This window comes from Schistocerca piceifrons, chromosome 9 (genome assembly GCF_021461385.2).
Source record: "Schistocerca piceifrons isolate TAMUIC-IGC-003096 chromosome 9, iqSchPice1.1, whole genome shotgun sequence".
NCBI classification, from domain to species: domain Eukaryota; kingdom Metazoa; phylum Arthropoda; class Insecta; order Orthoptera; family Acrididae; genus Schistocerca; species Schistocerca piceifrons.
The window spans coordinates 210,771,448-210,797,769 of record NC_060146.1 but is presented as its reverse complement, the minus strand read 5'-3'; the positions used below and the strand labels follow the sequence as shown (position 1 = coordinate 210,797,769).

Here is a 26,322-nt window from a genome sequence, read left to right as displayed (position 1 = left end):
TTTGTGCGCGCTACCACAGTTTTTTTTTTTTTTTTTTTTTTTTTTAAAGGAGGAATCGTCTCATTAGTGAAACAATGGCAAGAGACTGCTACTTGTTGTTACTTACACTGCTGCTTTCTTTGATAATGATCAACAAGAACCAAATAATAGACTGTGTACGATAGAACATGTTCTGAACGAGAGCTAGGCGAAATTTTTTCTCCGTTTGAAAATCTTTGCGGCCGCTTCTTTAGTACATCAAATTCTGCACAGAAGTTAGAGTCACCTTAGATTTAAAAATCTAGTCAGTTGCCGTGCTTCATTTCTGACTGTATCATTATTAGGCATAAGAATAATTCGAATATAAACATGACACGAAATGTATATTCGTCCGCGTTTGCTGTTGTCTCACTCTGGTTTTGTAGTTTATTAGGCAGACAGGATTTAAATGAGATAGCAGCAAACACGAAAGAATACATGGCAAAATGTTTATATTCGCATTATTCTTATGGTGAAGAGGATACTGCATGTGATTCACATTTCATCAGGTTCCTATTAGCAACCATCTCTTCTCATAGGTAGGAAAAAATTCAGAACGTGGAGTTGGCCATATTGACAAACATCCCAAACAGTCTTGCTAGTCGGATTTGTGTAGTACATTGAAATCCTGCTACATTCGAAGATGAACAATACGGAATTTTTGTTGGATAATGTATGAAAACGCAGTGGTCGAAACTCGGGGCGGAGAAAAAAAGCTTGTCTTCCACCCTTTTTTTTAAATTTATTTACTGACGCAGAGGGTTTGGCGCCAGTATTTATCTTTGCGCCTACAAAGCATGCCTGTGTAGCGCTATATATATTCGATGGCAGAAGTTAGTTGTGGCGGCACCTACCAACATTTTTCAGAACTTCCGCTTGCTTTGCACTCAATTCTAAGCCGCAGGCAGTTTTTTGGATCACAAAAACCGGAAAAAAAGTGCGGCTTAGATTCGAGTAAATACGGTATTTTTTTTTCTTTTTTTTGTTAAAGTCCTCTTCAATGACCCTCTGTCACAATCCTTCAACACACACTTTTGGTTATGTTGTGACTCAGTGAGTGATGTTCTTCACTTCCCCTGCATGCCGTGTAATCTTCAACATGATGCCTCTTGAAAACAACGAACATTTTGGCTACCTTTCTCAAGGAAGCAACCACCACAGAAACACAAACATTTTGCCTACATTGAAATTCACTTACCTCCGACATAATTAAAACACAACTACGCAGAACACTGATTTGACCGTGACAGAGACATTCAACTTACTAAGGACATTACATAGGTGACGTTCATGGTCAAATAAAACAGTGCAACCTACATGTTTTTATGTTCAAGCAGGCATTTCTCACAGTGCTTCCATATTTTGGTCCAATCCCTGTATTTGCGTGTGCAAGAAGTACGGCATATATATGCCTAATACAAATGCAATATGTTAGGTTCACGTACAGTCCCAAAAAGAGTGAGATATCATACTCCACACCCTTTGATGAAATTTTAAGATAGAGCACAATATCAATATTACGAAAAAGGAAAGTTGCCACTCACCAAATAGCGAAGATGCTGAGTCTCAGATAGGCACAACAAAAAGACTGTCACAATTAAAGCTTTCGGCCCGTAAGGCCTTCGTCTGCAGGCAACTGTGGCCACAGTTACAGTTGCCTGAGACTGCAGTCGCGCACGCGCGCGCGGGGTGTGCGCGCGTGTGTGTGTGTGTGTGTGTGTGTGTGTGTGTGTGTGTGTGAGAGAGAGAGAGAGAGAGAGAGAGAGAGAGAGAGAGAGAGAATTTGTGCCAGCCTTTTTGTTGTGCCTATCTGCTACTGTGTGTGTGTGTGTGTGTGTGTGTGTGTGTGTGAGAGAGAGAGAGAGAGAGAGAGAGAGAGAGAGAGAGAGAGAGAGAATTTGTGACAGTCTTTTTGTTGTGCCTATCTGCGACTCTCTGTGTGCCTGTGTGTGTGTGTGTGTGTGTGTGTGTGTGTGAGAGAGAGAGAGAGAGAGAGAGAGAGAGAGAGAGAGAGAGAGAGAGAGAGAGAGAGAGAATTTGTGACAGTCTTTTTGTTGTGCCTATCTGCGACTCTGTGTGCCTGTGTGTGTGTGTGTGTGTGTGTGAGAGAGAGAGAGAGAGAGAGAGAGAGAGAGAGGGAGAGGGAGAGGGGAGGGGGGGGGGGAGAGAGAGAGAGAGAGAGAGAGAGAGAGAGAGAGAGAGAGAGAGAGAGAGCGCCTTTTTGTTGCGCCCATCTGCGACTCAGCTTCTCCAGTACATGGTGAGTGGCAACTTTCCTTTTCATAATAGAGTACTATATCTCATTATATAATGATATGATGATAAGGTTAAACTTGCCCACTAAAGATATGCAATAGTTAGGCAACACATCCCCACTACACTCTGAGAGGATCGATCTCCTAGGTGATGACCGTTTTTGGTAAATTCCAACTGTTGTTTTCTATAAACTGGATAGTGTCACATTGTTTTGCCGAGAACAGTGTTCTCTGTGGAATGTGTCTCGAGTTTTAAATTCATTTACAAATGTCTTTATGATAGTAGTGTTATTCAAATGCTTGACAAGTGTGGAGCACTGTTCTCATTCAAGTTTAGAATGCCAGCATTTATATATGACACACATTTACATATCAACACAACGATGTACATTTTACACAACACACACTGTACATATCCACACACAGTGACTATGTAAAATATGGGGATATGGTAACACACAATGCAAATCACATGGTACATTCATGTATGTGGTACGGACCGGTTACACAAATTTGTAAGCATGTGACATCATATGATGTGTAACAACAATATGGAAAGGATAGACTGCTACTCACCACATACAGCAGGCACTGAATCGCAGGCAGGTGCAATGAAAAATAATCCTAGAAATATTTCAGATTTCAAAGACATTTTTCAGAAGTTGAAACCCCCCCCCACAAACACACACACACACAAAAGAGCACCTCCCACGCACATGGCCAGTCTCCGCGCCATGAGTGTACGAGTTGTTCTTGCGCAAATACGTGTAAGTTTTTTACTTCTGGAGAATGACTTTGTCCAGAAGCTGAAATATTACCAGCATTATTTTTCACTGTGCCTGTCTGCGACTCAATGGCTCCTTTATGCAGTGAGCAGCAACCTATCCTATGAAGTATGTGATATATGTTATACACTGGCTTCACAGAAACAACTTGAAAAATGCACATCATCTCAATCAACTAATACTGTGAAATAAAAAGACTGATAATAATGCACCCTGGGTGGAAGACTGAATTTCTTTTATGAAATAGCAACATTTGGCCAGCTGAAGATGATGATGATGATGATTATTAGTGTTTTAGGGCGCACAACAGCGAGGTTATCAGCGCCCGTTCCCAAAAGTTCAATTCAGAGCCGAATTGTGAGAGAATGGGTATTGTTCAAATTGCAAGATTGGACACAGCACATCAAAACAGGGAGATAAAACTAAAAATAAAATAGCAGTACAAACAGGCAAAAATAATTAACGGTGGCTGAGTGACCACTTACAAATAATGGGTGACCAAACCACTGGACAGCACATTAAGACTTCAATCCCATTGGCAAAATGCTACCAAAATGTGTCATCCAACTTATTTAGTGAAATTAATATAAAAAAAGAAAAGTGAGAAAATTTTTTAAATCTAAAATAAAGTTAACAAAACATCCCTTATGGGTGCCATGAACTACAGCAACTGCATTTACTAAATAAACCATAAAACACGATTAAACGATTCAATGTCGTCAGCACTCACCCGACACAGTGGAGAGTCGTTACCATCGTCTCCAGCAACACTGAGATAGTACTATTCTCTGCGTGCTGTTGCCATCGGATCAGCTCCACCTTGTGCAACAGTGTGGCCAGGTAACCGCCATACACACCAACCTCACCGAGCTGGTACCTGACGTCACCCAACACATTCCTCAACTTCTTGTTGATTTTCTTTTTGTCAATCATCAAGTGCGAGTGATCAGGTCCGTCAATCTCTAAAGTTGAGTCCTCCGTGAAGTCCACCGAAAGGATGAAGTCTTCACAGTCTTCCAGCATACGTCTGGCTCTCTGCAGGGCTTCTGCTTCCTCTGATTTATCGTAATTCATTAACATTTCTTCCGGGTTGGTTGAGAAACTGGCAGAAAAAAAGGTAACGTGTCACTTTCAAAATTTTGTTCACCACTAATGACGAAAAATACTTAAGTACCTTAAAGACTTGGATAGTCACTATCCACCATACAGTGAAGACACTGAGTCGCAGATAGGCACAGCAAAAAGACTGTTAAAGCAGTAAGCTTTCGGCAAAAAGGTCTTCATCGGAATTAGACAAAACACACACACACACACACACACACACACACACACACACACACACACACACACAGACGACCAAGAGGCTAAACTGTGAGTAGCAGTGCTTGATTGGCGAAGTAATCTGGGTAGTGGGGGTAACGAGAAGGCTGGGGCAGGGAGGGGTTGGGATAGCAGTGTAAGGCTGGAGTACAGTAAAATGCTGTTTGTGGGAACATACAGGGACAAGGTGGTGAGAGGGTACGGCAGCTACGTGCAGTCGGGATGTTAGATAGTGGGCGGGAGGGGGAGGGAGGGGTGGGGGGGCAGAAAGGGAGAGAAGTATAAGGACTGTGGAGGCATTGATAGAGTAGAGAGCTGAGGGCTGCTGGAATGGGAACAGGGAAGGGGATAGGTGGGTAAAGGGCAATGACAAGTTTTAGGCAAGGAGGGTTATGGAAACATGTGATATACTGCAGGGAGAGTTTGTTCCCACACAATTCAGAAGAGCTGGTGTTGGTGGGATGGATCCATATGTCACAGGCTTAGAAGCAGTAATTGAAATGAAGAATGTCATGTTGGGTAGTATGCTGAGTAACTGGGTGATCCAGCTGTTCCTTGACGCATTTTGTCAATGGCCATTCAAGCAGACAGACAGCTTGTTGTCTGTCATGCCTATGTAGAATGCAGGACAATGGTTGCAGCTTAACTTGTAGGTCACATGAATGGTTTCACAGGTAGCTCTGCCTTTGATGTGATAGGTTATGTTTGTGACTGGACTGGACTGGGTAGTAGTGGTGGTGGTGGTGGTGGTGGTGGTGGTGGTGGTAGGATGTAAGGGACAGGTCTTGCTTCTAGGACTATTACAGGGATATGAGCCACGAGGCAACAGCTCGGGAGCAGGGGTTGTGTAGGGACGGACAAGGATATTGCGTAGGTTCGGCGGGCGGCGAAATACCACTGAGGAAGGGGTGGAAAGGATAGTGAGTAGGACATTCCTCATTTCAGGGCACAATGAGAGGTAGTCGAAACCCCGGTGGTGAATGCGATTCAATTGCTCCCGTACTTGGTGGTACTGAGCTATGAAGAGAATGGTCCTCTGTGGCCAGACAGTGGTACTTTGGGAGGTAGTTGTGGCTGGAGAGATAAGGTATGGGAGGTCTGTTTTTGTACACGGTTGGGACGGTAATTATGGTCTTTGTTGGCATACTGCTAGAGGGACCTGTGACTAGGCTGTATGGAAGATACTTCTTGGTATGGAATGGGTGGCAGCTGTTGAAGTGGAATTATTGCTGGTGGTTGGTAGGTTTTATGTGGGCAGCGGTACTGATGTAGCCATCTCTGAGGTGGAGGTCGACATCAAGGAAGATGGCTTGCTGGGTTGAGGAGGACCAGGTGAAGCGAATGGGGAGAAGGTGTTGAGGTTCTGAAGGAATGTAGATAGGGTGTCCTCATCCTCAATCCACATCAAGAAGACGTCATCAATCAATCTGAACCAGGTGAAAGGCATGAGATTCTGGGCGGTTAGAAAGGACTCCTCTAGACGGCCCATGAATGGGTTGGCACAGGATGGTGCAATGTTGGTGCCCATAGCCAAACCCTGGATTTGTTTGTAGGTAATGCCTTCAAAGGAGAAGTAACTTTGGGTGAGGATACAGCTGGTCATGGCAACTAGGAAAGAAGTTGGAGGTTTGGAACACGTCAAGCAATGAAAAGGTAGTATTCAATAGCGGTATGGCCATGGGCAGTACAAATGTTAGCGTAAAAGGAGGTGGCATCAATAGTGACAAGCAGGGCACCCTGTGGTAAGTGAACATGAACTGTGGGGAGTTGATGGAGAAAATGGTTGGCATATTTTATATAGAAAAGTAGGCTGCAGGTAATAGGCTGAAGGTGTTGGTCTATGAGAGCTTAGATCCTCTGACAGGGCACAGTAACTGGCCACAAAGAGGCATCCTGGCCGGTTGGGTTTCTGGACTTTAGGAAGTATGTAGAAGGCAGGAGTGTTGGGGACTGGTAGTGGTGAGGAGAGAGGGGGGGGGAGAGAGAGAGAGAGAGAGAGAGAGAGAGAGAGAGAGAGAGAGAGAGAGAGAGAGAGAGACTCCAGGAGAGGATCTGGGCTGGACCTAAGGATCTGGAATAGACTGGAGATCCTGCAGGATTTCTGGAATGTGGTCACTGCGGCATTGTTTGTAGATGAATGAATCTGACAGCAGGTGGAGTCTTTCTGCCAGGTAATACTTGCAGTTCAAAACAAGTGGTGGAGCCTTTATCAGCAAGTAGGATTATAATGCCAGGATCAGTTTTTAGATGGTGGATTGTAGTCCTTTCTGAGGATATGAGTTTAGCCTGTATGTTGAGGGATTTTGGGAATGATGGTGGCACAAGGTTTGAGATCAAGGTTTTCTGGAATCTTAACTGGGAGTGATTTGGGAGCAGTGGGGGTGGATTACAACTGGATGAAGGAGTGAACTGAGTAAGGCAGGGTTCAACCCTGAACCAACCTATTACCCGCAACTTGCCCCTCCTATATAAAAGGTACCAACAATTTCCTGCACCAACTCTCCACAGTTCATGTTCTTTTACCATACATCACACTCGATTTTGAAACTACCTGTACCCATCTTTAACACATCTGTCTCATCGTTTCGCATCAGACTGAGGATGCACAACTTCTCTGGGACTCTGATATCATTTAGGGTGAGATTTCAATGGTTCCCAAAGATGCGCTAAGCATTGTCGACCAACTTTTAAGGGTGCTTAAAAATGCAGAGAGCACATGTCCGTGTGTTTATTGCGTCGCGACATGCTTCAGTCCACCAAGGGACTGGGACACGACGTGGTAAAGAAGAAAGGCAAGGAATGGAGAGTTCTGTGGCAGTAAGGATAATGTTGGTGAGATATTCCACCTGGTCATCACAACTGGGGAAATCTTGGTCTTCGAAGGTTGCCAGTCAGCCATAGTAAGCTGCCATTTGGATGTGCACGCAGATGAGGTAGGAGTAAGCAAATGGGTAGCACACGGGAAATGGTCGCTCGAGTAGGTGTCAGAAAGAACGGACCATTCAAGACGAGGGGCAAACTGAACAGTGCAGAAGGATAGGTCCAAGTGAAAATAGGTGTGCGAGGAGTCAGAAAGGAAAGTGGATGCTCCAGTGTTAAGGCGAATAAGGTTAAGTTGGTTAAGGAGGTCAGCCAAGATGGCACCTCTCTGACAGGTCCTGGGAGAACCCTAAAGGGGATGATGCGCATTAAAGTCACCGAGTAGCAAAAATGGGGCAGGAAGCTGCCCAACGAGCTGAAGGAAGTCTGCCCTGGTGACCTCAAATGATGGAGCGACATAAACGGTAAAGAGGGAGAAAGTCAGGTGGGGAAGGAAAAGGCAAACTACAACAGTTTTAAAACGGGTAGTCAGGGAGATGAGTTGACTACGAATGTCATCCCGTATGAGCAGCAGAACTCCCTCATGAGATGGAATGGCGACGTCAGGGGGAAGGTCAAAATGAACCAGTAAGAAATGTGAAAGCTCAAAGCAGTCATAAGGGTGTAATTTGGTGTCCTGAAGGCAGAGTACAAAGGGATGCTGTGATGATAAAAGTAGCTGTAAGTTCTATGGGCCTCAGGGTAGCCATGGAGAAGTGAGGCAGCAAGCAGCTGTTGTGCTTGAGAATCAGAAGAAGTCTCCAAAAGCAAAGTGCCAATCCGTAAATGAGAGCAAGATTTCACAGGGCCGGCAATTGCATCACCACCTTTCTGAGTAATAATCGGATTTACCGCGGCAAAGGACTGACCGACTTCAGTACATCAGACCACAAGGATCCGTGGTGCATAGAGGGAAGGGTATTTTGAATCATTAGCCTCATTACGTTTACGTTTCGTACACGTTGATTGTGAAGATGATTGACTCATTGCGAGAAAATCCCCCACGATTGCCAGCCTCTCCGACGGCACACTCCTCCCAACTGGGGTCTCCCTTCACAAGGGGGCGCACCCGCCTTAGGTGATTGTTCACAGGGACCAATCGGCAATTTGGGAAGGTCGCAACTCAGGCAATCACCCCTCCCAGTGCCTGGCCTATACCAGGGGGTACATGCGAACCCTACCTGTCGACACTGGGCTGGGAATTACGTGGTACCCAGTCACCTGTTATGCGTCAGACGTGTGGGCTGGCCTTCAGGAGCACACAGGGAGGAAGAAGGAAAAAAGGGACCTCAAACACCAAAGCAGAGGAAAGAGAGGAGAAGGGAAACAAAGAAAGGAAAAGAGAGTGAAAAACAAAGGTGAGACTGTTCTTACATCAGTGACAGATAATGCAGAATATTCCCAATAACACCGCAGGTGAGGGGAAAAAGAATAGCAAGAAGATAGACTTGCAGCATGGGATGGGAAAAATGCTGCAAAGGCTGGGACCCCATGGTAGCCAAGCACGAACCCGGCAAAGAGTGGTGAGCCCCCTGCGGAGAAGGTAGCCTTTGTTACGACAATTAATAAAGCGCAAGGTCAGACACTTCAAAGGGCAGGATTGTATTTACCACAACCTGTTTTTATGCGCATTCCGTGATATTTATGTTTCTGCTAAAGACGCAGAATCCAAAAAGTAGCTGATGATCACATTATAACTGCTAATATTGTTTTCAAAAAAAGTTTTGCAAAAATAAAAAAAGTTTTAAAGAATAAAATTAAGTTGATGAAGTCAATGTCTACTAATTATATGTTTTACAATTAACTATGTTGTATATAATGGTATCAGTTTTTTTACAATGAGACAGACATTTAGTAGTACTGCTCAAAATATAATACCTTTTATTAGTAAATACTTGCATTTACTTATTTCTCCATTACTATGTTACCTACCAGTGACTGATCACGATAGAGTGTGAATTATTGCATGGCTCAACTAGATTAACTGACGACTTTTTTCACATGACACTGTTATCTACAATACATGACAAAAGAAGTAAAACACCTAAAGGGTAGTGTCAGATGTCGATGTAGCTTTGTGCACGTGTACACCATAGGTGGGTAAGTATGATTGAAGTTACAATTCTCTGCTACAGGTAGAATAGCCACCAGAAAGCATTAGTGTTGGTGAAGTTCAGTGTTGTTATCAGGCCTGATATGTAAGGGGTATATAACGGGCACAAACAGCTTCATCTCGAGTGATTACTGGAGGACAGTCCACTCCCGGTAGCTGAATGGTCAGCATGGCGGATTGTCAATCCTCTGCGCCTGGGTTCGATTCCCGGCTGGGTCAGGGAATTTTCTCCACCCAGGGACTGGGTGTTGTGATGTCATCATCATCATCATCATCATCATCATCATCATCATCATCATCTTATCATCCTCATCGACTGCAGGTCACGGACGTGGCATCAAATTGAAAGACCGGCACCCAGCGAACAGCTTGCCCGGCAGGGGGCCCTAGCCATATGATTAAATAAATAACTGGAGGACACAGTCAAAGAGTCTCAATTGTGGGTCTCCATTCAGCTGGATGGTCAAACTGTCCAATATCCGGATTTGTGGAGCAGTTGGATGTGACAGTGACCCATCGTTGTACTGCACGGGAACAAGAGGATAGGCACATCACAGTCGAGGCTCCCGTCGATTACATTTGATCGCCATACTGTGCACCGAGCACATTGTAATCCCTCCAAATCCGTGCCTGCCATCCCAGAATGAGTAACGGATCCCCTCCAACAGTCTGTATCATCCTGCTCCAATGGCTGCAGACTTGCACAGCAATCTGACTGAGGAATTATCATCCTGTGTGTAGGCTACTGTTACCTCCACAACACAAATGGCTCCATCTGCAGTGGCATTACAATCGTTAAGTATGGATTGCTCACAAATGGAATCGACTGTGTCGTGTCATTTTGTGTTTCGCGATGAATTGCAGTTCTGCATTACCCTGGAGGACCACCATCTGTGAGTGTGGAGGCAAGCCAGAGAAACGTCTGATTCTTACAACATTTTGGTGAGGCACAGCGGCGTTACTCCTGGTACTACAGTTCGGAGAGCCATCGGTCGTGGCTCATAGTGACTGATGGAACCTCGATGGAAGAACGATACGTCAGGGACAGCCTACTCTCTTCATGTGTTACCTCTTGTCTGACAGGTATCGTTGTGCCATTTTTCAACAGAACAATAGTCATCTGTGAAATGCACGTGTCTCTGTGAACTGTCTTCACGATGCTGAGGTACTTCCACAGCCAGCGAGATCCCCAGGTCTGTCACCAGTAAAACGTGTGCAGGTTGAGCTAAGGTATCACATCTGTGACAGCGCCAGTATCCAGAATATGAAGGACCAGTTACAATAGCTGTGGGCCAGTTTGCCTCAGCTTCACGACACCCTTCCACAGCAAATCAATGAACACATCTAGGCCAGAGTGGGCGCAACGACATACTGATGAGAGGGCTCATACTGCCAATTCTTTGTAAATTTCACCAGATTTTTTTTAATCGCTGAGATAACATCACATATTCTCTACCTACCTACATTTCATTTCCTCTTCCCTTTTTGGGTTTTCACTTTCTTTGTGAGGCAGTATGCAGTGCTATCTGAGAAAGCTGAATAGATGTCCAAGAAGCTCTCCATATGGTTTCTGTCTTAATTCTTGATTAAACTATTGATTTCTCTCTCTCCTAATCTATCTTTGCTTCTCACTCTGCTGTCATCACCTCTGGGCTGAATACGATACAGCACTTACCTGTGACCTACTGTCTGATACCATCCCCTTAGCCTTGGTCTACCCTCATTCTCACTAGACATGAATTGTTCTCATCCTGTGGAGAAGGGAGGATTGAATAGTCCTAAAGCTAGGAAGGTGTCCCACTTTTATATATGTCTACTGTCAGTATTAAACATTTCTCCTCCTGTGCCATAATTTATTAGTTTTCCCAAATGAAATCTTCCTCCAATAAATTAAGTCGATAATCACACAGAACTTACGAGCAGTTACCTTTGAATTTCTTCCGAATTCAATATTGTTGCAATTTTACTTCTAAATGTTGTTTCCAGCTCCTTCAACAAACGAGGTACTTCTGACGGCTTACAGTTGCAATTTAGCAGGGTCCCCGTCAGCCCGAGTACTCTAGGTGTGGCCTCTTTAGTGATGAGGGCATCCATCACCTGATGAGAAAGTATACAAATGAACAAGACTGTTTTAAATAATATGCTGGACAATTCTGAGATAAAGCAAATTCAAAATAAAATAACAATGCAGAAAATGAATGAAATGTAACTAGCATTTTTCAACCTTGTATGGGTGATATTTCTGAAAATTTGATAGTATGTCCCCAATCTCAGATAGTTGGTTATGTGTTCCATTGATCAATCACACAGTAAAGTAGCTGTTATGATGTGGAATGTGTCAAGTGCACAAGAAATGCACATATGAAACTACATATATATGTTACAATACAGAGTTAAGGATTAATATTTCTATTATTTACCCCATTCCCTTAAATAGCACAAAATGAATATACTATATTCATAGATTTATTTATTACTATTCAAGAATTCATCTATGGTATAGAAGGAGCTGTCAAGGAGATATGATTTCAAGTTATTTTTGAAGCTATTACTGCTGTCTTTCAGACATTTTAATTCATCTGGTAATTTATCGAAAATTTTTACAGCAGCATTTTTACCCCAAAGATAGGTTGAGTAAAGGATAGTGTAAGTCTTTCTTTTTTTCTGGTATTATAATCATGAATGTCACTGTTGTTTTTAAACTGGTCCACATTGTTGAGAACAAATTTCATAAGGGAGTAAATGTACTGTGAGGCTGTTGTACGAATTCCCAATCTTTTAAAAAGATGCCTACAAGATGTGTGACTATGAACTCCACACATTATTCTAACACTTTCTTTTGAGCAGTGAATATTTTGTATCTAAATGCTGAGTTACCCCAAAATATTATTTCGTATGACATCAGAGAGTGAACGTATGCAAAGTATGTTAGCTTACTAATTTCTATATCCTCAAAATTGAGAATTATTCTGATTGTAAAAGTTGCTGAACCTAGTCGCTTTAGAAGATCCAAAATATGAATTTTCCATTTAAGATTCTCATCTATGTGTACACACAGAAGCTTAGTATGCTCTACCCTGTCTTCTAATTTCTGTTGATGTGTTATATTTATTGAAGGAACTGTACTTTTTGCAGCAGAAAACTGGATGTACTGTGTTTTTTTCAAAGTTTAGAGAAAGACCATTTGCAGAACACCAATTAATGACTTTTCCAAAGACCTTATTTGTATCACTTTCAATTGGAGTTTCTTTTACTGGATTAATAATGATGCTTGTATCATCAGCAAACAGTGTCAGTTCAGCTTCCTGTTTCAGATAAGAAGGAAGGTCGTTCACATATATCAAGAACAGAAGGGGACCGATGATTGAATCCTGTTGAACACCTAATGTAATTTCACCCCAGTTACATGAAGTGGTAAACTTATTTCAATCACTTGACCCATATAAGGAAAGTTTTTGGTTCCTGTTCTGTAGGTGACTTAAACCACTCATATGATATTCCATTTATACCATAGAACTGTAATTTCTGTAACATAATGTCATTGTTCTCACAATTAAATGCTTTGGACAAGTAAAAGAAACCTATTGGTGACATTTTACTAGTTAAAGACTATGTTATGTGGACAGTGAAATTGTATATTGCTGTCTCAGTGGAACAGAATTTTTGAAATCCGAACTGTGATTTACTAAGTATCCCATTACTGTTGAGATGGCTAACCACTCTTGAGTATGAATCTTCAGGTTTTCGCGGCGCAAAGACTGCTCCATTAAGTTTCGGGAATGCAGCCGCATAAATTCTGCTTCTTCTTCTAATATTTCGGCTGTATACCTTTCAGCCATCTTCAGAGAGAGCCGTACGACTGACGCTCCAGCGCTCGCTCCATCCTTTTAAACTCGCGGACCGCGCCACTGCGCATGCGGCCACAGATAAACAAGGCGCCAGTGATGTTGATCGGCGGCAAAGACGTAACATATGCATGAGTTACGTCTTTGCCGCCGATCAACATCACTGGCGCCTTGTTTATCTGTGGCCGCATGCGCAGTGGCGCGGTCCGCGAGTTTAAAAGGATGGAGTGAGCGCTGGAGCGTCAGTCGTACGGCTCTCTCTGAAGATGGCTGAAAGGTATACAGCCGAAATATTAGAAGAAGAAGCAGAATTTATGCGGCTGCATTCCCGAAACTTAATGGAGCACCCTTGAGCACATTACTTTCACGAAGATTTTTGAAAATGCTGTAAGTAAGGATACTGGCCAATAATTATTGACATCTGTGGTGGCCCCCTTTTTGTAGTGTGGCCTGACAATGGCATATTTTAACCAGTCTGGGAAAATACCTTGAGTTAATGATGCATTACATATGTGACTCAAAACATCAGCTGTAATTGCTCCACATTGCTTTAATACCTTATTAGACATGTCATCTACTCCAACAGAACATTATTTTTCAAAGATTTAATAATTTTACTTATTTCACAAGAGGTTGTTAGGTGAAACTTAATCTGACTAAATTTTTTCAAAACAGACTCTTCCATGTACTGCCTTTTTTTTTCCCCCCCCTCACCAATTTTTTCTTCTACACTTAAGAAATGGTTGTTAAATATATTACCTACTTGTCTACTGTTGGTTAGTATGGTCTCATTCCCCTTAATAGTAATACTACCCACCCCAGTGGTTACTTTTCCTGCCTCACTTCTAACAACATTCCATACTGATTTTATTTTATTGCTGGAATTGTAAATTTCTTCTCTAACATACACGTTTCTTGATTTCCTTACAACTTTTCTCAGTACGTTACAGTAATTTTTAAAGCCTTCTTTTTCTTTCTGAAGACAATTTAATATCTGTAGTAATCCAAGATTTCCTTGAAAAGTGTTTGGTGTTACGTTTAGTAATTTTCTTTGGGAAACAATGTTCAAAAAGGGATGTAAATTTATCAAGGAATATGTTGCATTTATCTTTAGCATTTGGCTCATTATATACATCTCCCTAATTAACATTTCTTAAGCTTTCTTTGAAATGCTCTACAGAAACCGAGTTGAGTGACCTTACACTTTTACTTAATGGTTTCTGAACTGTACACCCTGTTAGGTTTTGTTAGTTAATCAGTTGTGAATCATGGTTTGACAATCCATTTACCACAGGAAAAGCATGTGTTTGTTTTACATCCTCTTTCTGTACAAATACATTATCTATTAGCGTGCTACTGTCTTGAGCTATACGTGTAGGGAAACTGATCACTGATTCTAAGTTATATGTTGTTAATAACACTTCTAGTTCACTTTTCCTCTCAGAATTATTTAGAAAGTTTACATTGAAATCACCACAGATTAATAACTTCTTCTTTTTGTCTGACAGACAGCACAATAGGGAGTCAAACTTTTTTATGAATAGCTCCCAGTCTCCTAATGGGGACCTGTACACTGTTGCTAATATCAATACTACATTATCTAGTTGAAGTTCACATGCACAAACCTCAAAGTGCTGATCAACACAAAATTTGCTTACTTCCACAGTTTTGCATTTATACCCTTGTTTTATGAAAATGGCAACTCCTCCTTTATCCATCCTAGATCTACAAGTGTGAGACGCTAAATTATACCCACTTATACTGACACTACCCATACACACGGTTACATGGTGTTCAGACAGACAGAGTATATCAATCTCATTCTTATTTTTGAGATCATCTAAACACACTAATAGCTCATCTATTTTTTATTCCCCTAATACTTTGATGAAGTAAGTTGATACTGCCCTTAGCTTTACCCCTATTTACAGTACATTACCCCTATTTACAGTACATTAAGTTTCTTTTATTCTATTTATCTTGATTGTCATCTGTCTGGACCTTGGCTTTAACCTAAAAAATCCGTCTGCCTGGACCCCTTTACCCACAGGGATCACCCCTTGTGCGACTGTGGACCGCCTTACTGTATCTGCTAATAGAGAAGCTCTAACTTATTTTTCCCCATCCTATTCAGGTGCAGGCCATGTGTAGTGTATCCCCACCTACCAATAGCATTTAATGGAACAACACTTGTGAGATTTTGCCGGTGTCCGGACCATCCTGTTCAGCTCAATGTTAACACGCCTTACAGCAGTGCTTACCCAGAGCCGATCATGGTGCTGAAAGACCTCCACAAACCCCACATTTGTGTGCTCAGTTTCTGCTTCTATTTTATCCAGGTCACTCCTAGTACTGTATCTCGGATTCATAGCCAGGCGATTTCCTGCTCCCCAACTATAATTACCTGATCTTCCTTCTCAAAGTCCCTGCACGGCTGATCTAAGTTTTCTGTCACCTGGCTAAGGCTAGCACTTGGTTTCACAAAACTTGTGGCCTGGTACCCTGCACCTAATTTCTCCTGAAGCTGCTGGCCCACACCCCTCCCATGACTGCTGTATATAAGCAGAATTCTTCTTTTCCTATTCTGGTCTGTTCCCAACCTGTCTTTCTTCTTTAAGCTAATATTCTGCTTCAACCTACTTTCAACTACATCTGGAAGATTCTACAAACCAATGTGAATAAAATTGGCCATACACATTGGTAATATGCAACCAGCAGGTCTTTTGAACTTTGATATGATTTATCTTCTGTAGTAGTGACTAGTTTTCTAGCTATTGCAGGCTCATCAGGTGAAGGTGTTATAGGAACATTATCTGGACCTTCAGCTGCTAGAAGCTATCGTTGTGATGATTGCAATGCCTCATCACATTCATACTAAATTCATTCTGATAATACACATTTTGCAGCTTATGCACACATACACACAGTAAGTATTTAGTTGCACTTGGTTTTACACTTACGCAACTTACTATGAACGAGTGTGAAACCAAGTGCAGCTAAATACTGTGTATATGATACAACTAGTAAAATGTACATTATCAGAATGAATTTTCACAGATACCAGGAAGCAGTGCAACCACCATGACTCGGTAAGTGGTCAACGAAACAATGTTCCTGTAACACAACCTTACGATTAGCCTACAGTGGCTTGAAAACTGGTTGGTGGTACAGCAAATAAAATAGCATCAAAATTAAAGAAAGTAACTGGCTGCATACTACACTCACATAAATCGGCAATTTAAATCAGAGTTGCAGTTCGCCATCCACAATGGATATAATGAAGACAATGTGAATAGTCATTTGGTCATCACTTCCCCAATGATTTTACCAAGTCCGAAGGAATTTCATCTGAGCCTTAAGCCTTATTCGATCGCAAGTCTTTCAAAGGTATGTTAAACTCTGGCACTTATAATGGATCTTGTAGCTATAAAGATTTGATTATCACTTTGAAAAAATAAAGTTATATAACTGATTTGCCGCTTGTTTGCAGGTGCGTGCCTGTAGTCATGATCTAATGGTAGAATCTCTTCCTAGTAATCAAAATAACCTGGGTCCCATATTCGACACCATCCGCTGCTTAAATTTTGAATAAAAATTACCAGTAATGGCGGCCAAAGACTTACATCGTAAGATGTCACACTCGTTTTACCAATGACCCTGTTAAATGATTGGAGGAGCATATGAGTTCTACCGTAACTTACTGACCTCCAGGTGGGAAACTGCCCCTAAAGGGCGCAAGAATCAGCAATCACTGATGGTGTGAGGACACACAAGGCAATGGAAACCACTGCATTAAAGGTAGATGACGTGTACCCACAGTACATCTGGTGAATTACTACAAAGAGTTCAGTAATATGTTTTTTTCTCATCAGAATTGACAGCAAGCCAATGTGAACAACAACAGTTGAGGTATACATGCTGACATAACAATCAGAAGATGAAGAAAGAGAGAGAGAGTATGTGAGGACACTGAACTGGTACTTCAGTACATAAAAAGGGACTATAATGTAATCATTATCGGAGACTGGAACACAGTATTAGAGGAATGTGAAGAAAACATAGTTATGGGAGAATATGTGCTTCGAAATTGGAGTGAGAATGGAGAAAGACTGAGTTCTGTAAAACATTTCAGATTGTGTTTGTGATTACAATGTTAAAAAATAACAAGAGTCACTGGTATACTTGGAGAAGGCCCAGACACTTGGGAAGATTCCAGCTAGACTACACACAGTCCGACATAGCTTACGAAATCAGATAGTCAATTGTAAGGCATATGCAGGAACAGATATACGCAAGGTTCACAAATTTAGTAATGTTGAAGAGTAGACTGAAGTTTAACCGAATCATGTGGAACAAACAGTACAAAAAGAAGTGGGATACCCACATACTGAGGAATGACGAGATGCATCTTAAGTTCTCTCAGACAGTAGATTGGACTGTTTCAACTCACGCATCTCCCAGCGGATAGGGATGGGCAAACAGCTGACACATGAGCAGTAGCCTATGTGACAGTTCTACACTGGCCAAGTGCATGCCGGCATGGTTGACAAATAGTTCGTGCATGCACAAGATGCATATAACACGGCCTCCTGGTGGGCTATACCAGCTGCACCTGCCCACAAGCTAGCTGATGGGTTCTCGGTGGTGCCCGCACTATATGGGATAGTGTTGGAACGGCCTGCTGTTGAGATGCTATTGAGATGTGATTAGAAATATCATAGTAACAATATTATGAGAAGGAAAGTTGCTGCTCACCATATAGCGGAGATGCAGAGTCGCAGATAGGCACAACAAAAATACTCTCACAATTAAAGCTTTCGGCCACTGGCTTTCATTACAATAGACACACATACGTGCGAGCGCATGCGCCGCGCGCCCACACACACACACACACACACACACACACACACACACGCACATGCTCATGCAGCTCACACACATGACTGCAGTTTCAGGCAACTGAAACCAACTGTAAGCAGCAGCACCAGTGCATGATGGGAGTGGTGACTGGGTGGGGGTAAGGAGGAGGCTGGGGTGGGGACAGGGAGGGATAGTATGGTGGGAGTAGCAGACAGCGAAGGGCAGCAGGTTAGACGGAGGGCAGTGGAGACGTGGGGAGGGCGAGGGGAGCAAGTAGCAGAAAAGGAGAGAAATGAAAAGACAGGGTGTGGTGGTGGAATGACGGCTGTGTAGTGTTGGAATGGGAACAGGGAAGGGGCTGGATGGGTGAGGAAGTGACCAATGAAGATTGATGCCAAGAGGGTTACGGGAACGTAGGATGTATTGCACAATTCAGAAGAGCTGGTGTTGGTGGGAAGGATCCATGTGGCACAGGCTATGAAGCAGTCATTGAAATGAAGGATATCATGTGTGGCAGCATGCTCAGCAACAGGGTGGTCCACTTGTTTTTTGGCCAAAGTTTGTCAGTGGCCATTCACGTGGACAGGGAGCTTGTTGGTTGTCATGCTTACATAGAATGCAGCACAGTGGTTGCAGCTTAGCTTGTAAATCACATGACTGGTTTCACAGGCAGCCCTGCCTTTGATGGGATAGGTGATGTTATAGTCCGGACTGGAGTAGATGGTGGTAGGAGGGTGTATGGGACAGGTCTTGCGTATAGGTCTATTACAGGGGTACGAGTCATGAGGTAAGGGATTGGGAGCAGGGGTTGTGTAAGGATGGACGAGTATATTGTGTAGGTTCGGTGGACGGCAGAATACCACTGTGGGATGGGTGGGATGGATAGTGGGCAGAACATCTCTCATTTCAGGCCACGAAGAGAGGTATTCAAAACCCTGGCAGAGAATGTAATTCAGTTGCTCCAGTCCTAGGTGGTACTGAGTTACGAGGGGAATGCACCTCTGTGGCAGAACGCTGGGCTTGGAATGTGGCAGAAGACTGGAAAGATAAGGCATAGGAGATTTGTTTTTGAACAAGCTTGGGAGGATAATTATGGTCAGTGAAGGCTTCAGTGAGACCCTCAGTATATTTCGAGAGGGACTGCTCGTCACTGCAGATGCGACGACCACGAGTGGCTAGGCTATACGGAAGGGACTTCTTAGTATGGAACATGTGGCAGCTATCGAAGTTGAGGTATTGCTGGTGGTTGATATGGACAGAGGTACTGATGTAGCCATCTTTGAGGTGGAGGTCAACATATAGGAAAGTGGCTTGTTGGGTCGAGTAGGACCAGGTGAAGCATATGGGGGAGAAGTTGTTGAGGGTTTGGAGGAATGTGGATAGGATGTCCTCACCTTCGAACCAGATAGCAAAGATGTCATCAATGAATCTTAACCAGGTGAGAGGTTTAGGATTCTGGGTTTTTAGGAAGGATTCCTGTAGATTGCTCATGAATAGGTTGGCATAGTGTGGTGCCATGCAAGTGCCCATAGCTGAATTCCGGATTTGTTTATCAGTAATACCTTCAAAAGATAAGTAAATGTGGGTGAGGTTATAGTTGGCCACGGTGACTAGGAAGGAGGTGGTTGGTTTGGAATCAATCGGGTATTGGGAAAGGTAGTGTTCAATAGCGGCAAGTAGGTTACTATGAGAACAGAGATTCTCTCAGTGGAAGCACAGTAACTGGTCACAATGGGGAATTCTGGGTGGTTAGGTTTATGGACTTTAGGAAGAATGTAGAAGGTAAGAGTGCGGGGAGTGGTAGGGGTGAGGAGAGAGATGGACTCCTGGGAGAGGTTGATTAAATATCATAGTGGCCAGTTCTAAAAAGGGCAAACACAGAAAGTGGACAGACAAATATAGGTAAAAGAAAAGTGACTGTGAAGAAACCTTGGGTAACAGAAGAAACACTTTGTGAAGGTTGTAGCTGAAAGTTTATGTTTGTGACTCAGTCATCTTAACTTTGCTAAAGAAATGGGTGTGGAAGGAATGTATAGAATGAAGAAGAAGTGATTTATTAAGTAAAAAAAAATTTTTTTGAACAGTCAAAATGCAGACTTCTACAACCAAGGTCTTCACCAAGTCATCCGTCGTGTGCCGCATGGAATGATGAACATGTAAAGAACTATTGTTGTCATTGCTCCTTTTCACAGTTGCAGTTTGGATTTTGTCAAGGTGACAAAACTGTATGACCACTCCTTCTACACTGCATCTTCCATTTTCTGTATGATGATTATGTGTTAAATCTGGGAAGCAGTGTAAGATCTATAGTTCCTGAGCCACTGCATTTGCAATACAAAAAATTAAGGTACATATTCAGGATTCAATTGATGTATGATAATGAAGAGTGGTACTCTCTTCCAGAGGGTGCTCTTTCTAGAAAAAATAAAAAGAGAAGGGGCAGTGGGAGGAGGGTTGAACATCTCACTGATACGATTCCTTTAGAGACAGAACACAGATTCCCACAGGACGATGATGAAGGAAGTTGCCTATGGTGTTTTCCAAAAAAACCATCCAACATTCAACGTTATCAATTTTGAAAAACTGTGGAAAACTTTTAATCAGGCTGGATTCGAATGTCATGTGTAATCTCAGATGTGTGTGCAGGATGATAGTTTTAAATTCACATTTATGTTTTACATGATCTATGGTGTTTCACTTGTTTTCAAAGTTCTGTATTTTTCAAAGTATTACACATACAAATATTATTGACGTATGAATAAAACCGTAGACTCATCAAGTTTGCATCGTGCGCATCAGTTAGCTTTATGAATGCAGTGCTTTGGCATAATGGCAACAAAGTGTGAGAAGAATGTGTGTGTGTGTGTGTGTGTGTGTGTGTTGGAATATATAATGTGTTTATCTATAATATGAGTGCAATATGCATTCAGAAGGAATAAGGGAAAAAACTGTCATGTAAATGGAGCTTTGTGTGTTGGTACCGACAATTCAGGGAGAATTCAGGGAGAATGGTTGTGTCAGTAAACAGGAAAGAAACCAGTCATCCAAGCGTGCCAGATACAACCTTGTAGTGGGTGGCGGAAAGTTTCACATGTACTCTGAGTATGTCCTACACCAACCACTTGCACATACACTTTCAATATTATTTTAACAGCAGTCTTGTACTAATATCCTGTAGCTATATAAACGGTGTCACAAACAGTCTGAAATGCTTGTATAGCTGCTGTAGGATGGGTTGTGAAGAGGAATGATTCCTAGGAAAAAAATTTGCAACGTTGTGCCATTTCAGAGATAATTAGCATAGCAGTTGGCCAATCAGGCCATGGCGTATGCAAATTCAAGCGGCATGGCAGATAGAATTAGTACGAGTTGTTCTCACAGTGCGGGTGACAGCATACAAGACTGCTCCACATAGAGCTTGGTTCGAACCTTACCACCATCCGACAACCAATTTTTGTATCGCTCTCTTGTTCGGTTTTAGGAAACTGAATGAAGTACACATTCGGCGTCACTGTCTCTGGCAGGCTGCTCGGATTTGTGCGCACAATGGACTAACTAGCTAACTTCGATCCTAATTAACTCAGAAACAGTGTAACACATCAATTTTTTTTCTAAACTCTACCTACCCGCATCACCTTTACAAGCTTTTCATACTGTTTCTGACCACCCTGTATAAGCCTCAAAATGAAAATGAATAAACCTAAGCAACTAAAGAATTATTATGAAATGAAATTAATGATTTCCGATTTACAATTTAAGCACATGCATTACGTTGAAGAATAGTGCATCTCTTGCAAAATGTACCTCAGTTTAACCGTGCCACCTTTAAAATGCAAAGGAAATAACACAAAACAGCAATGTTAATAATTAAATAGCACTACGCTACTTCTTTAAAGACTCAATCACCGACACGGCATTCGCGAATTGCGACATAAAAAAGCTCAGAGCAAAGAGATCTCCATATTAACTACCGCTTAGAAACCACGCACTTTGACACAATGAACACAGCACGTTACCAATGTCAATACAGTAGTTAAAAAACCTCTTACTCGCTCCACTGTACAGTACTTCACACACGGGTGTCAAGCGGCTGCAGTGGGACGGAGCGAGTGGCAACCGATGCCCTTGTTCATTAAAAATTGTGTGTTCAGAAGGTCGTAACTGCATAATATCAGAATTGTGTCAAACTGATTGATTCCACTGCAACAGAGACTGAGGAAACAGAGATCAAAGTTAAATGGATATTGAAAATTCAACTCAATCATAACTCAAATTTCTATTTATCGTAACACTACTAGGGTAATTCCAATTTTCTGTTATGTACAAATCTGATGAAAACACAATGCAGATAATCACCGAAACTTAGCATTTTTGCAGGAATTAGTCACGCTGTCACTAAAAGAGTTCACTTTCTATTTCACTTTAATTTCCAATGTAGCTAATCATCAGAAAAAAATGATGTCACATTTTTCTGAAATTTAACATTGTGTTCCCCAAGAGTGGTCATTAGCGGCTTGTAGTAGTCGTGGTTCACAGGAGGAACATACTTTAGGATGGACACGAGATCTGCCATCTTTTGGTTGCCGATGGGACGAATTCTCAAGTATAGGGTATCTCGGTTTACATTGACAAATTCAGGTTGGCGACTTACTGCACATTTCGTTAAATTCACCATAAGGAATAGAAAATCTTCACAAAAAGTGGTCTTGTTCAGTACAGCATATGACAGTAAGCTCTCCAATCCAACCAATCATAAATCAAACCAATTTGCTGGTAAGCCATCGGTTATCTTCTTGAAGTTTGTTGTGGCATCTTAATAGTCTCTGTACACAAAAATCGTTATGTTTCATTTCACCTACTACAGAGCAATGAATTTAAATGTACTCCAGTTTCCTGGTAAGATGATGTTTTGTGTCCTCCTCGCTTTACATTCAATTACACTGAAGACGGAGTCATATGGCAGATAGCTGTGTCCATGTATTAAATATTTTTAAATCTTATAATTTTAAATGCGGCTGTGAGATGGTAACCATACAAGAATATGATTAATATAATACAGCCAACCACTTGCAAGGAGAGTTTAGTTTAACCTGGTTTTGACTCTGACTATGGGTGTCTTCATGAGAAAATCCAAACAATCACGTGTAGATATAGATAAACAGATTTACAAGCAACATGCCTCTCTTACATAACAGACTACACAAGTAGGTAATATTTAAACCATAAAACAGTTATAGACATTGGAACTTCCATAAAATTGGTAATTGTCAGTAAAATTACTGCTACACGGTGTAGCACACTATACGCTGTCAAGAATTGTAAGAGGAAACAGGCACTGGAGGTGGCATAAGACTAACTGCAAATCATAAGACTCGTATGTCTGCTCGTCTCTTACTACATGTTACTGTCTGAATTTTCCGATGAAGACACCCATAGTGCCAAACACAGATTAAAGTCAAATCTTGTTGCAACCAGTTGGCTGTATTACAAAAAGCACATTTTGAGTCAGTAATATCTGCTTTGCCTCCAGAGATTTGTAGAGCTTCATAATTGTACACGCCTTTTATGTTTCAATTCTGACCCTTTAATGAATCTGAGTACGTCAGAATACGGTTGTGGTCTTCTGTGTTGTTAGTTATATGCTTTTTCAGGCATGTAGCTTCTTCTTGTGCCCCCGAGAATCTTCTGTTTCTGGCCATAAATACGTACACCTTTTGATGTTATTGAAATCGTGACAACCAAGTTTTGTACATATTATGCATTTGACATTGTTAGCTTTACATGTAAGTATTTAGGGGTAAAAATAAGAGCAATATGAAATGGGACAATCAAGTAAAATCACTATTAAGGAAGGCAAATGGAATACTTAGATTACATACGAAGACTCAAATGCATCCGAAAGCTGTAACAAAATGCTCAGTTGCCAAGGATAGTACTGTCACCCACTGGAGTTACATATTTTGGCCACTGGAATATACATGTTTGTGAGGTTTTTGTAACCAAAAGGTAGAAAAATGATTTAAAAAATGGAGTTAATCAGTTTGGCCTCTGTGTGGCACAATCACAACCCAAATTCTCGTGCAGGGCAGATCGCCGGGGCTGTTATCTTGCAAGTATGCTTTTTCCTCCTTAAAATATGAAGTCAAGTAGGTGATGTTTCTTAGTTAGACCACAGTCCAGTACACAGAGACCCAATGTTATGAAGGATGTAAACACCGGCCACGAAAACCTGTACTGCACGATGTAAAAAGTTACCTTCTTCATAGGCTGATCGTTCACAGCCCGATGACACTCATCGAAAACAATTACTTGCAACTTTTTGGCATCAAGGTAGCCATGCTGCAACACGTTGAGGACCACCTGCGATGACATGACCAACACCTGCAACAAAAGAGCACTGTAAGTTTACATGTTTCATCAATTATCACATACTATATTCCAAAGTATAAATGTTTTGGAGTGTGTGTGTGTGTGTGTGTGTGTGTGTGTGTGTGTGTATAAATTTTCCACATATCAAATAACTGACCAACCAGCTGCCTGATCGACCAAATAACCGACAAGTTAAAGCTTCTGGTCCATCCATAAAGGCATATATGTACAGCTTAGCACACTGTCTGTGAATGGCAGGCATCCAGGTGTAACATAGTGCTGCTGTTGTGGTCTTCAGTCTGGAGACATGTCACCTGTCAACTGTCCCCTTCTTTTACTCAAGATGCGTTACAAATTTCTCTTTTCAACAATTTATTTCAGCACCCCTTCATTAGTAATACATTTTTCTTCAGTGTCCTATTCTAACACAGCATTTCAATAGTTTCCGTTCTCCTGTCTTCTAGTCTGCACTCTTGGTCCCATAGGAGCTTACCAACTTGTCTGCATTAACTGTTGTCCCCATATCACTTCCGTATAAAACTATACTCCAGACCAAATAACACAACAGAAAAATCAGGATGCAGTAACATAATTCTCACTCCATAAGGGATGCACTGAGCGGTGAACAAGCACATTTAAAAGTAGGCTTTTGAATGTAAGTGTTTGGACAAACTCCCTTGTCAGATAATGATATTATTATGACGGTACACTCACACTCTCACTCAATTTTATCTGGGCGCAGCAACCTCTCAGGCATAAGCCTATCGATGTTGTATCTAGCAAACCAGCATCTTGCTACCACCACATCCCAGCATGCTCCCACAGGTAGCACTACAGCATCTTCACCCAGCACTATCCTGCTACCATCCCCCCACCTACCCCATTCCTCTTCTGCACCCCCAGTATCCACTGCAGCTCAGATCACTACTTATCCCAGAGCGGACACAGTGCCTGTAACAACTGTGGCCACACTCTAATCGATGTTAACTAATACTCAAAGAATAAAAAATAGGATGAGGCTTCCTAAACACTTAAGACATATACAGCCTGCCACAGGAAAATGGGCCATATTCAGGGATATAATATTAACACAAACTTGCAGAAAAACTTTGATATGGACATATGCCCTATTCTAAATGGTTTCCGATATAGAACACATTTAATGTAGGTCTACATCTACATTTCTACTCTGCAAACCATCATCAGGTGCATGGCAGAGTGTATGTCCCACTCCACCAGTTATTAGGGTTTCTTCCCGTTCCATTTACATATGGAGCGCTGGAAGAATGACTGTTTGAATGCCTCTGTGTGTGTAGTAGTTATTCCAATCTTTTCCTCCCGATCCCTATGAGATAAATACGGGGTTGTAATATATTCCTAGTCAGGATTTAAAGCTGGTTCTTGAAACTCTGTTAACAGACTTTCTCACGATAGTTTATGTTCAGTTCCTTAAGTATCTCTGTGAGACTCTCTCACAGGTCAAACAAACCTATAACCATTTGTGCTACCCTTTTCCATATGTGTTCAATATCCCCTGTTAGATCTATTTGATACAGGTACCACACACTTCAGCAGTATTCTAGAACTGGCCGCATGAGGGATTTGTAAGCAACTGTGGACTGATTGGACTTACCCCGTCTTCTACCAATAAACGTAAGTAGACATCTTGCTTTACCCATGACTGAACTTACGTGATCATTCTATGGGGCACACCTGAGTCACTTCTACATCTGATGACGACTCTCCATTTGACGTAACATGCTGCATCTTCCCTACCAGAAAGTGCTCAATCCAGTCACAAATTTCACTTGCTGACCCAAGTGATCTTACTTTTGACAATAAGCATAGATGTACAAAACCACATTCTTTTCACAAATTAAGAAAGACTGCATCTACCT

The 26,322-nt window shown here is 41.9% G+C and overlaps 1 protein-coding gene across 2 annotated transcripts in view; it reads right to left on the bottom strand.

Annotated features, from left to right (window-relative positions):
* LOC124717145 (endoribonuclease Dicer-like) overlaps positions 1-26,322 on the bottom strand; it is a 309,406-nt gene that overhangs the window by 189,035 nt on the left and 94,049 nt on the right. For both annotated transcript variants that reach the window (XM_047243898.1, XM_047243897.1), the window contains 3 exons: positions 24,311-24,436; positions 11,278-11,447; positions 3,789-4,160 (listed from right to left, as the gene is read on the bottom strand). In XM_047243898.1, the coding sequence (XP_047099854.1) occupies positions 3,789-4,160; positions 11,278-11,447; positions 24,311-24,436 (668 nt within the window). The remainder of the gene's footprint in view (positions 1-3,788; positions 4,161-11,277; positions 11,448-24,310; positions 24,437-26,322) is intronic.